The 15,846-nt window shown below is 62.0% G+C and overlaps 1 protein-coding gene across 1 annotated transcript; it reads right to left on the bottom strand.

Moving 5' to 3' along the window:
* Positions 1-8,780: 8,780 nt before the first annotated feature.
* Positions 8,781-15,156, bottom strand: CBX4 (chromobox 4). Its single transcript, XM_041726388.1, has 5 exons — positions 14,885-15,156; positions 14,703-14,746; positions 13,489-13,554; positions 11,272-11,338; positions 8,781-11,003 (listed from the first exon to the last, which is right to left on the bottom strand). The coding sequence occupies exons 1-5, from the start codon at positions 14,951-14,953 to the stop codon at positions 9,591-9,593; spliced, it is 1,659 nt and encodes a 552-aa protein (XP_041582322.1). The 5' UTR covers positions 14,954-15,156; the 3' UTR covers positions 8,781-9,590.
* Between the last annotated feature and the right edge of the window lie 690 nt (positions 15,157-15,846).

Consider the following 15,846-nt stretch of genomic DNA (forward strand, 5'->3'; position numbering starts at 1 on the left):
ACAGAGGCAGAGACAAAGGCAGAGGGAGAAGTAGGCTCCATGCAGGAAGCCTGATGTGGGACTCGATCCTAGATCCGGGGATCACACCCTGAGCCAAAGGCAGCCACTCAACCACTGAGCCACCCGGGTGTCCCACAAGGACACGCTCTTACACAACCGCTGTGCAGTTACTGAAGTCAGGATGTTTACCATTGATCCAATACTAACCCACAGTCCATATGCAACTTTTGTCAATTTTCTCAACAATGCGCTTTATAAGTAGTGTGTGTGTGTGTGTGTGTGTGTGTGTGTGTGTGTGTGTTTCCTCTTCAAGAGCCAAGACAGGATGGTGAATTGCATTCAATCCCGTCTTTTGAGTGTCCTTTAAGCTGGGACAGGGCCTCTGCCTTCCTCTGGGTACCTTAACCTTGGCGGTCTGAAGAGAACACATTGGATATTTCTGCATGGTTAGATCCTGCTCTGCATTTGGGGCGGGAATGCCACCCGAGGGATGTTCTGTCCTCGTCAGTACATCACGTCAAGAGGCACTTGCCAGTTTGTCCCGAGATTGGTGATGTTGACTTTGATTCCCTCCAACCTGGTGTTTCTGAACCAACTCGCGTCCTCATCTGCTTCTTGTCTCATTTTCTGTTTCTTTTTTTTTTCTTTTCTTTTCTTTCTTTTTTTTTTTAAAGATTTCTTTTTATTTATTTATGATATATATAGAGAGAGAGGCAGAGACACAGGCAGAGGGAGAAGCAGGCTCCATGCTGGGAGCCCGACGTGGGACTCGATCCCGGGACTCCAGGATCGCGCCCTGGGCCAAAGGCAGACGCGAAATCGCTGAGCCACCCAGGGATCCCTCTTTTTTTTTTTTTTAATTTATTCATGAGAGGCAGAAAGAGAGGCAGAGGGAGGAGAAGCAAGCTCCATGCAAGGAGCCTGATGTGGGACTTGATCCCGGAACTCCGGGATCACACCCTGAGCCACAAAGGCAGATGCTCAACCACTGAGCCACCCAGGCGTCCCTCGGTTTCTGTTTTTGAGCATTTTCTGTTGTTCCCTTGTGCCTGTTCTTTTGGTCTCCTTTACCTCTGTGTCTGTCTCTCTCTTTATCACTGGTCCCGGCTGGTTTCCGTTTTTCTCTGCTGCCACCGCCTCCTTCCTTGATTTTGGCCCTGGCTCACCCATTCCTCTCTCTCTCTCTCTCTCTCTCTCTCTCTCTCCAAATTACCATATGTGTGCAGGCGCCGCTTACACCAGCTACCAGGTTAACCCACAGCTGAAGACCCGGTGCATCCTCTGCATGGTGCTTCTTTCCTAAGAGGATGCAACTGGGACTGATGAGAGCTTGCTCGGAGAGGCTGGGCCATTGGGACACCCGAATCTACCCAGGGGTATCTCCTGCTCTGGACAATACACCCCTGAGCCCAGGAGAAAGGACAGGTTTCAGGGTGAGAGACCTGCTGCAGACAGTCCCTCTCCCTACTATCCGGCTGCCTTCTGCCCACCACAGGTCCTCTCTCATGAAGGAGCATAGAGACCCCAAACTCTAGACCCAAGGCTGAGCAAATATCACCTTTCTGCCTAGGCAGAGCCAACTCCGAGCTCTGAGGTTAGCAGATTTCTTGCCATCGTGGAGAGCTGAACCCCTAACAGCCTTCATCTCCCCCCCCCCCCCCCCCCCCCCCCCCCGCCTGCCCCGGGTGGTCACGGGCTTGGAAGAAGACCAGATCCTCCTGTCTTCTCTCTAGGTTAAGCCCCAAACCACAGTCTGGAGACTAGAAGCCAGACCATGGCACTCAGCATGCAGCTCATTACTCATGGTGATGCCATTGGCCTTTGAGTTCTGTTATCATTAACCCTGTTAATAAATTCAGTTTTGTAGTGAGTTGGGTGAGCACGAATCCTTGTTGGAACACACATACCCACTTGTGGGCAGAGAATGATCAGAAATCCACCTTGATGTTGACTTTGGCCTTTTGAGGGCTCAGTTTCTCCATTTGTAGAGTGAAGGATTTAAAAACTCAGTGGCCCCTCTCTGCTCCCAGCTTCCATGACCCTACGGTCAACAGGCCAATCCGTCCCTCCCTGAAGGGCAGGTGGTTCTACCCACCTGCCATGGAGCTGATCCTGTTCTGCCTGTGCTCGTGGTTAGGATGGTTTTGGGGGTGTTTGTGTGCATCTCTCCTGGACCAGCCCCAGGGACTTTCCACCCTGATCCGTCCTCTGCAGACATTTGTCTTCATCCTCATCTATGGAAGAGGCCTGGGTAAGGACGAGCGTGAAGAAAACATGAAGGCAGGAAGCGTTCCTGGCTGTCCAGCCACCCTGTCCCCCTCTTCCTGCCAGGCCAGGGCTGGGTAGGCGCTTTTCTACCCTGCAGCGCTCAGCAGCAGGGTTGCCAGGTGCTGGTGCAGGAGTAGGGAAGAGGCTGGTGCAACCTCATCTGTGTCTCTTTGGGGGTCACTGGCCCAGGGGATGCCAGAGCCACGAGTCACTAGGGTCTGGAGAGCTCGCACCCACCCTCTCCCTTGCAGATGAGACACCGGAGGCCAGAGGCCATGGAGGTGATGGCATGGCAGCGGTGGAGCTGGGACCAGATCCCAGGGCTTGTGACTTCACATCAGTGCTCCTTCTGCCATCGCCCTGATTTCTCAGCTCGCCGGTTCGAGAACTCTCCCATCCCCAGACCTGTTGGCAGGCAAGAGAATAACTCATGTGAGTCAAAAGCAATTTGCAAACATAAATAATTTTCAGTGCCTGGAGAGAGGACGGGGGTGGGGTGGGAAGACACAGCTAAGGCTGAGAGGAGCCGGGCAGGCCTTGCATCTTCCTGGTGCTTCCTCCCCGCTCAGCACCGGCAGGAGAGTCCAGAATGCAAAAAACAAAGCAGGAAATGGCTATAAGGATGCTCGCTTCCGCTGCTCATAGGAGGGATTCTGCTTGCCAGGCTCTTCTCTCCCCACCCCCCATCATCCACATGGTTTTGTAACCCCACCTCCTCTAGAGAGTCAGAGGAAAATAGATGGTCCCCTGCTTGCATCTGGAATGGCCCAGGCCTCCTCCACCCGCCCTGGATTATTCCTTGTCCTCACCCCTGGACAGGACTTCCTCAACAAAGAATGCGTGGTTTACCATTATTGTGCTGTATTCATATAATCTCCGCATTATATCACGAAAGAGCTTAACATGATTGTCCCGTTCCCAGTCTGCATACCGCTTTACAGAAGGGAAGTGACCACCCAAGACCTTTCTGGGATTTGGGCAAAGGCTCCTGCTTCCTTTCCCTGGGGCCTTCGGGATTATAGTGCCCTGACAGGCCGAGCAGCCCCTTTTCAGAGGTTTTGGAGGGCGGTGGTGGTAGTGAGGGGAGAGGCGGTGTCATTTTGGACAGCTGAGAGCGTTAAGCACACCTTTCCAAAGCCCACCCCAAGGGGCTGTCTGAAGCGGAGAGAAACAATGAGAAACCAGATACCATGGAATTAGTGAAGAATTTCTCAGATGAAACAGGAAAGGGAGGAAATCCAGGGAGGTTTACATTACACCTGGCTCAGGTTGAAAGGAGTCAGGGCCAGTTGTTGGCAATATTAAACTCCAGGGTGTATTTGAAAGGGTCCTTCACTCAGGCAGCAAAGCAGAGGATTCCCCACCAGTCCAGGCCGCGTTGCTGTGACCCTGCTCCAGCCCTGCGTGCTCACACACACACACACACACACACACTCGAATGTGCACGCACCTGGGACATCCTTGGGTAAGGCCAGCTCTCTGCCCCTACCGAGGTTTGAGAACTTGCAGGGAATTAGTTAAGCGAAATAATAGTCACCAGTGACATTCAGTGAGGTCTCACGACGTGTGAGGCCTTATCCACACGGCTCACATGACGACCACGTATGAAAATAAAAGAGACAAGTGTGCTGGGTCTTCTGCTCGTCGTCACGGAGCATGGGTATGTGTGTCGGGACGGATGTGCCTCTCTCTCCCTCTCTCTCCTCTTCCGAACCGCACGTTAAAACGAAATATATAATGATGAGGCAGGCACCGGGCTGTCAGGACCCGTATAACACGTACCACCAGCTAAGTACGGAAATTAAACCACGATCCTTCCTGGAGCTGACTCCAGGATTATCCTTAGGGTCTGTTTCCCTAAATTCAATTACCACACAATTACCTAGAGCCTCCTGAAACTCTCACAAATGGATCAGGTGAGGGAGGAGGGGGTGGAAGGACCCCCCACCCCAAAGCAGCTGAATGTGCATGTGTGTGTGTACGCACACACCGGTGACGGGCTGGGGAGAGAGGGATCGGCCTGAGTCCCCCGCTTCTGCTTTGCAGCCTCAGCACTGAGGCCCTGGGGACAGCTCGGGGTCCTTCCATGGTCTGTGGCCCTTGAGCATGACTCGGAGTGCAGGACCACACTTCATTGTCCCACCACACACACACACACACACACGGGACTCCGTGTCTACACAGAAGACATCTGATTCCAAGGTATTTATCTAAGCTGTGCACAAGATTTGGGGATGCAGAACATACCCAGGACATGCCCCCCGCCTGCTGAGGGGCTCAGGGCTGTGTCTACTTGGACAACGTGTATGTTGCGGCATGCAGTCGGCGATGGTCTGGGGGGACGCAATAAGTCCTGCACCAGTTTGGGGTGCAGCCAGCCTTGGTAAAAGGCTGGAATTATCTAGAACAACCACAGGGAGGGGATGGGGCTTAAGCTGGTCCTCTGAAGGACCCGCAGCACCCTAGAGGGTGGGAGGACAGCCCCTGGAGACAGAGACGTCTATCTCTGAAGCCCCGGATGTTGGACCTTGGACAGCTTCTTCGAGGCTCTAGGCCTTCCGCTCCCCGCCTGTGAGACCGGGACAGTGATAGGACCTACCTGCTGAAGATGCCTCAGCTCAGTGAGACCATCCCTCTAAGGTCCCCGCTCATCACGAGCGCGAGCGCGCAGCCAATGTCAGCTGTTATCAGTAATCGCAACGGGAAGAGGGAGGCGCGGAGGGCATGGGGTGGGTGTGGGGGGGTGGACGCAGTGCTCTCCGAACCGGATACTAGTGTGTCCAGAATAACGTTGTCCTCTTCGGAGCCCTTAGCTTCTCAGGTGAACGGCAAACGTAACAGGGAAGCACAGAGGAAACTTGGCTGGCAAAGCTTGGGGATTTGGTTCCGTACAAGTGCGGGTCCGGCTCATGGGGGCTCGTCCTGACTCTCATGCTCCAGGGTCATTCTCGGCGACCCAGGATACAGCCTGGGGTCCCAGGTCAACGGGTAATCCAGCAAGCAGAGGCCTGCTGGTGCCCACGGGGTTACAGAGGAGGGCAGTCAGGCTCCAGGTAAACATCACTGGGTGCCTGTCCCTCCATCGCGCCGAGGCTCCAGACCAGGAGTCGTTGGAAGGCATTTGGAACTGACAAGCCATGTTTAATGTTCCCTGGTCAAAAAAGAGCCTGTTTACGTAGGGGGGTTTCCAGAAGTGCTCAAGGCTCTCTCCTGACCCAGTTGATAGGGCACATCTTGGAAGGTGACAAGGAAGCTGAGATGTGGGAAGGGCAGGGTTCTTGAGGGGGACAGTGGGTGCTGTGACTAGACCTGTTCTGCCCCTCCTTGTATGTTCGGGACGTTCCTTGTTTGGGGTGGGCGGGAGTGAGGAAGGGCCTCCACCCAGGGCCCCAGGGTGGACCATACCTGGCCTTCCCCCACTCCTTTGTCCACTTGTGCCGCGTGCTTACCTCACCGCCACCTGGAATCAAGGTGGCGCCCCCAGTGTAAGCATTCTGTGCCCGGCCAACACTCTCAGTGTCCTCATGATAACAGTGTTTCCAGGACCCCTGATGCTCAGCTCTCTGCACCTTCTCCCTCCAGTTAGGGGGAGGTGAGACTTCCCTGCAGGCAGGGACTGACCATGTTGACTAGTCAGGACCCAAATGGCCTTTCCAGATAAAATCCAGGATGTCCAGTGAAATCCGAATTCGCATAAACAATGCGTTTTTAAAGTATATCTCAAATATTTCATGAGACCTACTAAAAAAGTATGCATTTCCATATAAAACTGAAATTCAGCTAGGCATCCTAGATTCTTATGTGCTAAGTCAGGCAACCCTAGCTCCAGAGCACCCCGGGGGGTGCAAAGACCACATGGAGCAGAGGGAAAGGCTGACCTCCTGACGGGGAGTTGGAGTGGGTACAAGCTACAGGGCGGGCAGCGCTAGGGTCTGGGACCCGGCTGGTGAGGGGTGAAGGGATACTCTAGAGCCCGGGTCTTCGTGGTGGGTCAGCTCCAGCTCTCCATGCTCAAGGCTCTCAGCCCCTTCAGGAAGGTTCATTGAAGAAAAAACAATGAAGGTTGGGTCTCCTAGTACGGACGGAGGGTTAAGGTCTCAGCTTCCTGCTTTCTGCCTCCTGGACTTGGGTTCAAAGGGAGGGTGGACAACCCTCTGCTTGTGAAGGGCTCGGCACACCCACAGACATCCAGCCTCCAGTTACGAAGAATCGGTCCATGCCCAGAGGAACTGGGGCTACTGGACTCTTCCCCTCTGTCCCCATGCCAGGGCTCCCGACCCGCTCGTTTGTTCCCAACCCTGGACACACATGCGTCTAAGAGGTCCCGGAGGTCAAGTGGCCGTGGAGTACCTCTCTGCAGGGTGGTGGAGCAGACAGCGTGGCTCTAGAATCAGCGCAGAACCAGGTGGTGCCCTCCGCCCTGGACAGGCTGTTCTGAGTCCCACAGGGAACCTCAAGCCCCGTGGGGTCTGAATGGAACAAGCTGTTCTGGTGGGGCCTCAGGGGTCTGAGGAGCTCAGCACATGGCAGGCTCCTGGGGCCAGAATGAGCGCTGGACTCTGGCATCCCTGCAGCTCGTCCTGACCTACCCATGTGTCTGTCCCCCTGTCAGCCCTCTGACCTCAGGCTCCAGGCTCTGCCTAGGACCACCCTCCTCAGGATCCGTCCCAGAAGTTCTGCCGCCAGGCCACCTGCAGGCCACACCTTCTCTTGGATGGGGATGGTCCTGGACCACTTTTCTCTTCCCTGCTGCCAACAGTGCCATCCTGGATCATGCCCCCCCCAACCACCTCCCTGGTCCAGGGCTCCTGGGGGGTTCAGCCGGGCAGAGGCCACCCACTGGGTGGGAGGGGCACCGTGGGGGGGGGCTAAGGCTCACTCCCAAGTCACCGACGGTGCAGACCTGAACAAGGGGCTCCCCTTCCCACTCCTGAGTTTGTAGATTTCCTCTACCAGAAAAACAGGGAGCGAGAGCCCTGCCTGGCATGCGCCTTTGTCTACCCGCTGGTGAACGACAGGCCCAATTCTAGTGCTGAGCAGGCAGTTTGCCAGGAGCAGTCAAGATCACCCCTCCCTCCACTCCCAGGGTGGCAAAGGGCATTCATTACATGGAGGGGGGAGGGGGGAGTGTTTAACTCACTGGAAAGGGGGCTGGGGTGATGGGGGTAGTGGGAGGGACAATTCACAAAAGCCAAGGCTAGAAACTCCCAACGGTTGTTTTTTTTTATTTAGAACTTCCCTTCGCTCGCTCCCCTCCCCCCTGGGCTCCCCTCCCCCACCCCCAGCCGCCGGTGGCCTGCAGCCAACACTGGCCACACTGTCCGCATTCAGGCCTCCCGCCCTCCTGGCCCTCTATCTCTTCCCCTGGCCTTCCCAGCCCCGCTCGCTCGCCGCCGCCCCCTCCCCTTCTGGAGCTCGCTGACCTCTCCCTCCGCCCGGGCGCCCCGCAAGGGCTCGGCCTCCGGCCAGGGCGCGCGGGCGAGGGGCTCCGGAGGCCCGGGGGGCCCCAGTCCCGCGGCCCCTGGCCCTGCGCGGCCCTGCAGCCGGGAGGAAGATCGCTGCGTCTGCAGAAAGCTGGCCTCGCGGCGGCCTTCCCGGCCTGGGGGCGCAGGGGGGGGGGCGACCCGGGGCTCGGCCCCCTCCCCCCTGCCCCTTAACCCCTTCCTGCCCCGCGACACCCAGGGCCCCAGCCTCGCCACCCACAGCACGACCCGGGGCACGGGGTCCCCCAGTCCCCTCGCTCGCTGGGGAAATGGGGGTGGGCCGGGCCTCCCCCCTCCGCCCCTCCCCTCCCCTCCCCTCCCCTCCCCCACGCAGGAAGCCCCCCGCCCCTGCCCCGGCCGCGCTCGCTGCGCCTCCAGCCGGAGCCTCTGGCCTGGTGGTTTCCGGGGAGAGAGCCTGGCAGAGAAAGAGCCTCGGCGGCTTCCTCGGCGGGGCGGGGCCAGCGATGCCAGCGAGCACGCCGGAGAGGGTGGGAGGGTGGGAGGGTCCCCTCCCCGCGGAACCTGCCTTACCGGGCAGGGATTGCTAGAGACACCCCTGCCCCACCGGGGCCGGCGCCCGGGCGTGTGGCGCACCGGGTGGGTGGGTGCAAGGATCAGCAGGTGCCCGGCGGGCGCGGCTGCGGGGCGAGGGGGCCAGCCCCACCCGCTCCCCCCCTGCAGCCCCTGCACCCCTCCCCCCACCACGCGGATCCCCGGAGCTGCCAGCGCCCGAGAGCGAGAGCGGGGGCGACGCGGACCCCCTCCTCCTCCCCCCGCAGGAATTCCCCTCTCCCTGGGAGCGCGCCTCTCCACTTCCGGGGAGCCGGGTCACTCCTCCCGCGGGGCAGAGGCGCCCCTGCCACCAGTCCGCTTCGCTTTTGCAAAAAAGGCTTCAGCGCAGGACGCAGGGCGCGGGGAGGTCTCCTCCCCAGGCCTAGAGTGCAAGTGGGGTGGGGGGGGGGAGAGGGTCCAGCCGCCTCCCGAACCCGCCAACGCTCCCTGTGCGCTCGTCTCAAACAGCGGAAAATGCACCTTCAACATCTCCATTTAATATTTACATTCAAGCAGGTAATAATTGGAAGCTTATAGTTTAGACATTTCTAGTAGCAGCAGGTTCTAGAGAGCTCGTTTAGCCTTTAAACAAACTTTTTTTTTTTTTGCACATAGAAACAACACATCCATGTGTACAGTATCAAAAAATATATACCAACGTTACTGGTATTGCAGTTCCAGGAAGGGGAGGAAATGAAATCAACCGAAATACTGAATGAACAGGAAGAAAGGGCAACAGAAAATAGTTTGTCTGATATAGAATATAACATGATCTAGAGGAAACTCCATAAATCTAGGTTTTTATATTTCAATATATAAATACCTACAAATAAATATATATATATCAGCCCGAAGGGGGTGATCGGGCCTTTTGAGCTCAAACAATACATTTCAATAATAACACCACGTACAAACGGGAGTAAAGTCTGCACTTGACGAGTTAGCACGGTTAAAATATAATACTATAACTCTGCGACCGGGGCGCGCGGCTGCCCGGTCAGTCCCGGAGGTCCACGACTGAGGGGAGGTCCACCGCGGGGACCGGGCCAGTGGGGGGCGAGACCCGCAGGCACCGCGTGGAAGGGGCCCGGGGGAGGCCGGGGAGCACACCCCAGCCCGGAGCGGGCCGCGCACCGCGGAGAGAGGGGCACGGATGGTGCGGCTCCGGGCGTGTGCGCACCGGGCAGGCCCCGCAGCTCCCGCGGTCGGCGAGAGGAGGAGCCCGCCCCCAGGCACCAAGTGCTAAGCCACCCGCGGGGATGGCACTTCCCCTTCCCGAGCCTCCGGCTACACCGTCACGTACTCCTTGAACGTGACGGTGAGGCAGTTCGCGGTGACATCGGTGATAATTATATTCCCAAAGAAGGGTTTGAACTCGCTCAGCGGCTCCTCGGGCTCGTCCTGGGCCTCGGCCAGAGGCTTCTCGGCCGCGGCCACCGGCGCAGCTGCCACGGCCGCCACCGCAGCGGGCGCCTCGGGCTTCACCTGGAGGGCGCTGGGGGGCTCCCCGGCCTCGCCGCGCGTCTTGACGCAGCGCAAGTCTATGGGCTCATCCAGATCCGAGTCCAGCAGGATGACCTCGGGCTGCGGGAGGGTGGCGGTGGGGGGCACGTCAGCGGGGTGCTCGGCGGCCGGGCTCCCCCCCAGACAGGTGGGGGTGCTGATGCTGCGCGCCGTGAGGCGCTTTTTGCAGGGCTCGCGCTCGCCGTGGGTCTCGGAGAGGCAGCGCTTGCGCGCGTGGGAGAGATTCAGGCCGACGGCGTGGTGGTGGTGGTGATGGTGGTGGTGGTGGTGGTGATGGTGGGAGGGCGGGTGGGAGCTCCGGGCCGGGTCCCAGGCCAGCAGGTCGGGCTTGGTGGTGAGCTGCAGGGGCTGCTCGCCGAAGGCCTCCTTGGTCGGGGACAGCTTGCGGGAGGCGGCGTCCTGGGGCTGCGGGTCTCCGGGCCCCGGCGCCTCCTCCTCCCTCCTCTTGGCCGGGGCCTCCGCCTTCTTCTCCTCGGCCACCACGGCCTTTTTGAAAGTCCTGTCGGCCGGGGGGTGGCGCTCCTCGGCGGCCCGCTTCTTGTGGCTGGGGGAGCGCGCCTCGCCCTCCGCGGCCTCCCCGGACTTGATCTTCACCGCCTGCATGCCGTTCTCCATGTACTTGCTCATGACGATCACGATGCGCCCGTTCTTGTTCTTGTTCTTGACGATCTTCATCTTGCCTCCAATCCCGTTGCCCGTCACTGCCTCTTTGGGGGCCGGGGTCATCCCGTTGGGGGGGCCCTTCTCCGAGCCCTTGCCGGGAGCCCCGGCCGCACCTGCCAGGGGCTTCACAGCTCCCAGGTAGCCCTTGGCCCCCGCGCCGTGTGCCCACTTGTCGGGCGGGTGGCTCTTGGCGCCCAGGTCCGGGCAAGTGGGGCTGGGCGCCTCCTTGTGGCCGCCCTGGTACTGCAGGTCGTACATTTTGGGGTCGGGCTGGTAGGGGTGGTGCTTCTTGCTGTTGAGCTGGTAGTAGTACTTGCCACTCTTGCCCGGTGGTGGGGGTTTCCCGGCTCGCTCCTTGCTGTGCGGCTGGTACTGGTGGTGCTTCTTGCTGTTGAGCTCGTACTGGTGGCCCTGGCCCTTGCCTTGACCGCCCAGCTCCAGCTTAGAGCGGTTGTCTGCCGATGAGTCCTGGAGACCAGTCAGCACGTTGGAGCGGCGGGCAAAGGTAGGTACCTGGGGGAAGGGGGCGGGAATGCAAGGGGCAGGTGAGAAAAGAGGGCTAGGGCCAGCCCAGAGCACACCCAGGGCATCAGGAGTGTCCTAGCCCCACTGCGGTCAGCAGCTGCCTTATAGGGGCAGCATGGGGAGGTCCAGCAGGAGGGAAGTGGAGTTGGGTGCCCCGGAGAACAAGGCGTCCTGACTTCTGGGCCTGGAGGCAGCTCGGGTGGCAAGGTCCAGGGGAAGACTAATGGACAGGCCGGGGCCCACCGAGTATATTCACCTGCACCACCAGCGGTTTGGGCTTCGGCCCTCTCTTCCGATACCCCATCAGCTGCTCCTGCCGTTCCCTGGGGGGGTGGGAGGGAATAGAGGGCAGGACTGTTAGCCTCAGGGGGGACCTACGCTCCTGCTAGGATCCGACCTGCCGTGACGCCGGCCCCCCACCCCCTTCTGCGAGCAGCCAGGCCAGCAGGACCCGGAGGGATCAAGAGCTCAGGGCAGAAGGTCGCCTGTGCCGCCAGCTGGGCGCCTCGGTCAGGTCCCAGAGCTCCGTTCTGCAACTGCACCCACCCATCTCTGCCCCAGGGGTCCTCCGCGAAGGGCTCCCCCATCTCTGAGATCTGCACCTGAGCTGCCCCACCCCCCAAGCCTTGCCTCTCTGCGGGGCGGGGGGCAGGCAGCAGCTGGGCGCTAGGTCGCCAGCACGGGTGCCACAGCCTTGGGCCCGTGGCCCTGCGCCGAGTGAGGTGGGCGCGGGGGTCCAGGGGATGCACGCAAGCCCGACCGAGGTGTGCGCGGAACACGTCCCTCCCAGTCAGAGGCTCGGGATGCTAATGACCTCATTAAGATTCAGATAACGAGTGCCGCCGGCAGAAGGGAGGACTCGTTTTCTTAAAAGCCAGGCACTAAACAGGGGGAGGGGCTGCGCCCTTGTTTACACGGCGGCAAATGAGCCAATTAGGGGCTGGGGGCGGGGGCGGCCGCCGAGGCCACGGCCCGGCCAGGTTCGCAGCCACCTGGTGAACCGGCTCCGGGTCGGCCTGGGCGGGGCGAGGCCGGGGCGGGGCGAGGCCGGGGCGGGGCGCAGAGGCACCGCCTCCGGCCGCGCCGGGCTCCCAGCTCCCAGCCCCTCGACTTCCCAATTATTAGTAAAGCCCACCAGAGGTGGCGGCCGCCTGCGGCCTGGCGGGGCAAGCCGAGGCTGGGGGTCGGGCCGCCCGGCATGCCCAGCCTTCCGTGGGAGAAGGGGGTACCTCTCCAGCGCTTGCCAAAGTTGCAACCCGCTCCGGGCCCGAAACTGGCTCTCCGGCGACCCCAGGCGCCCCCCCACCCCCTGCTCGTGGGCCAACCCAGGGGAGCTCCGCCAGGCCCGGGGGCCCGGGCCGGGGCCTGACTGCAAAGTTGCGTGGCATTGCAACAGCCTGCGTTTTAATTCTTCGGGGACCCATTATGCAACATGGCATCAGCCGCTGACATGGTTACAGGGTGGTGAGCTCCCAGGTGGAACCGGGGCAGGATCCCTCCTCGGCGCCCCCCCGCGTCGCGGGAGAGCAACTTCCCCGCCGGTGGCTCGCTCCGAGGGGCTAGAGTTGACAGTTTTAGCGCCAAACGCGCCACAGGAAATAATGCAAAATAAAGGGGGGAGGGGGGGACGGCAGGCCGCGGGGTGGCCCGGCTCCACGGTCGCCTGCCGCGCCTCCCTTGCTCCCCGCGCGCCCTTCCCCCCTCCGTCCTCCCCGAAACAGAGAACCACAGCCACCGGCGGTGGGTCCAGCTGCAGCAGCTGCAGCATGACAAGCATCTGTGCGCACAAGGATGAGCCCCTGGTTGCAAGCTGCCCCTCCACCACCAGGCAGCTCCCATCCCACACCCTTTGGGCCAAGTCCCCCCCTGCCCCCAGGATGGGGACCCACACCCACTGAACGGCGGGGGGGGGGTGAAGGGCACCCAGCACCAGACAGAGTCTACTGATTTGCTTATCCCCAGCTCCCTGGGGCTCGGAGCTTGCGGGGGTAGCGGGTAAGGCCTTGTCAAGTTTTCTCCAGCCCCCAACAGGTTAAGTTCAGTTCTGTGACGTCCGGCGGTTTCACAATGCCAGCTCCCTCGGAGCTGCCCGGAGAGGTGCTGGTGCCAAGCGGCCAGCGGCTACAGGACAGGAACACCTAGGCTCCGGGGGTGGGGCCCTAAGGTGGCCCGCGAGGGGGGCCCGCGGGGGAGGGGGGCTGGTGGTGGCCAGAAGCGCCTCCAGGTCTCCGGGCAGCGGCAGGGCCACCCGCATGCACCCTCCTGGCAGTTCCCCCCAAAACAGCAGCCTCGCCTTCTCCGGCCCGCCCCGCCCCCACCCGGGCTGCCGCAACCGCCAAGGACGTGGGTTCCGAGGAGCGGAGGCCGCAGTCGTGCCCGTGCAGGCCCCTCCAGGCCCTTCCCCTCTTTCCTGCTGCTGCGTGGCCCCCTCTCCCATTCCCATATGCGGTCGCGGCTGCTGGGGGACGCTCACCTGTTCTGGAAGGCGATCAGCAGCCGGGGATCCAGGATGTTCTCCTCGGGTTCCCACGTGTTATATCTTGCAAAGGAAAGGGAGGGGACACGGCGTAAAAAAACCGAGCCAGCTCTGCGGCCTCCAGGTGGGGAATGACATAAGGCCCTACTCTGTCTTCGGGAGCGAGAGCTCTGTAGCTGTGCATGTGGGGGGTGGAGGGGGGGCTGCTGCAGGCCTGACACGGTCCCCGACAGCCGCCCCCCCCCAAGTCAAAATAAACACACAAGGGCAGGAAGAAAGGGGAGGGGTAAGAAAAATGAAACTAGCAGTTTATTTTGCAGTTGTCAAGAATTTTAAGCATGTCCCCGCGACATGTTCCAAAGCCACTTTGCTCCCCAGGAACCCTGCGTGCAAAGCAGCCGAGAGGCAAAGTCGCAGTCCCCCTCCTCTCCCGAGTCTCCGCGAGGGCTTCAGCTGTTCTCCATTTGACCCCTAATCCGATCACCAGCGGCCAAGCGCCCCCCCACCCCCCCGCAGCCCTGCAGCCCGGTGTCACCGGCAAGCACCCCCAGATACACAGCAACATAAAAATACGCCTGTGTGTGTGCGCGCGTGTGCGTGTGCCTGCGCGTCTGTCTCCATCCGGTGCCTTCGCATTTCAAATTAAAAAAAAAAAAAAAATCCCCCACCAAAAGCGCCGCAGTGACAGTCCCCAACATTTTCTGCCTTTTTTCTTCCTCTCCCCGCACCACTAGGAGGGCAGAGGCGCACCATCGCGTTTTCGTCGCTTTTTAATTTTTTTTTTTTTTTTTGGTTTTGCAATATGGAGCCGTTCGGTGGAGGGAAGGGGGAAAGGAGCCATTTTCTGCTGCACATCAGTCAGTGCCTGCGCCCGCCCTCCCTCCGCCGGCCTCCCCGGCTCGGCCCCGCGCCTCGCCAGCTCCTCCGGCTCCTCTTAGCGCATAAATTAGTGATGGCATTTCCCGGAGAGCGGAGCACAACGCAGGGCGCCGGGCTCGGGCTCGGCGGCTCGGCTTCCCCAGTGCCTGCCACCGACTTCCCCACCCCCTCCTCCCTCCACCCTCCACCCTCCACCCTCCACCCTCCACCCTCCACCCCACCTCCACCCCGCCTCCCGGCCGCTCCCCCCACCGCCCCACCAGCGCGGCGCTCCGGAGCCCGCGAGCCCCGCGCCGGGCACCCGGCGCCCCCGCCCCTCCGCCGCTACTTACTTGGGGGACCAGCCTCTCCATTTCACCAGATACTCCACTCTGCCCTGCGGGGGGAAGACACAGCGCCCCATCAGCTTCCGCGGGATCCCCGGCCCGGCCGCAGCCTCCCCACCCCCTCCCCGCCGCCCCGCCGCCGCCGCCCCCGCGCCCCCGCGCCCGCGCCCGCGCCCGCGCCGCCCTACCTTGCGGATCCGCTTCTTCTCGATGCTCTCCACCGCGAAGACGTGCTCGCCAACAGCTGGCAGCTCCATGGCCGAGCCCGAGCGCGCCGGGGCGCGGGCGGCCGGCGCGGCTGCAGACGCTGCTAGCTCCCGCCGGCGCCCGCTGCCCCGGGCCGAGGCGCCCTCGCCCGCCGCCGCCGCCGCCGCCGCCGCTCTCCCGGCACAGCCCGGCCGCCCGCCGCTGCCCGCGCCGCCCCGACTCCCGGCTCGCGCTCGCTCAGACAACTGAGCCCGGGCCGCGGCTGCACAAGAACTCATGCAAATCCGGACGTCAGCGGGCGGGGCCTCGCCGGGCCCAGCTCGGCGTCAGGGGGCGGGCCGCGGCCGGGATTGGCGCAGCCGGGCCTACCGGAGGCCCCGGGCCTGGGCGGCAGGGGGGGTGCGGGGGGGGGGGAGAAGGAAGGACGCGGGAGGGGGCCGGAGGAGGAGGGCGCCGGGGAGCTGCAGGGGGAGGGTTCGGCGGCGGCCCGGGGACAGGGAGGGAGCGGGACCCGGCGGGAGAGGTGTGTCGGCTGGGGCGCAGCGCGGGTGGGGAGCGTGACGGGGCCCGGGGCTGCGCGGCGACCCCTCCCCGCCTCCGCCTCCCGGGCTCGGTGCGCACCGCCCGGGGACCCCCCGCCGGGGGCCACGGAAGCATCCACCGCAGTTACCAGTTGCACAGAATTGCGTCATGTGCAGCCCCGGGTGCGGGGGGAGCAGCCGGCAGGGGGCGGAATCGGGGCCGGGGCAGCTCGCGCCCCCCGCCCTGCGTGCCCCGCCCCGCCCCCCAGGCCTCGGGCATTTAGGGAGGCGAAGGAGAGAACGGGGTTCGCGGGCAGAGGACGGAGGGGCAGCCAGGCCGGGGCCCTAGCGCTCCAGGGCCTCACCAGAGGGGGCCTCCCCGACGCCGAGCCGCTCCCCGTGCACCCGTGGCGCTCTCCTTG

This window comes from Vulpes lagopus, chromosome 12, assembly GCF_018345385.1.
Source record: "Vulpes lagopus strain Blue_001 chromosome 12, ASM1834538v1, whole genome shotgun sequence".
In the NCBI taxonomy this organism is placed as follows: Eukaryota; Metazoa; Chordata; class Mammalia; order Carnivora; family Canidae; genus Vulpes; species Vulpes lagopus.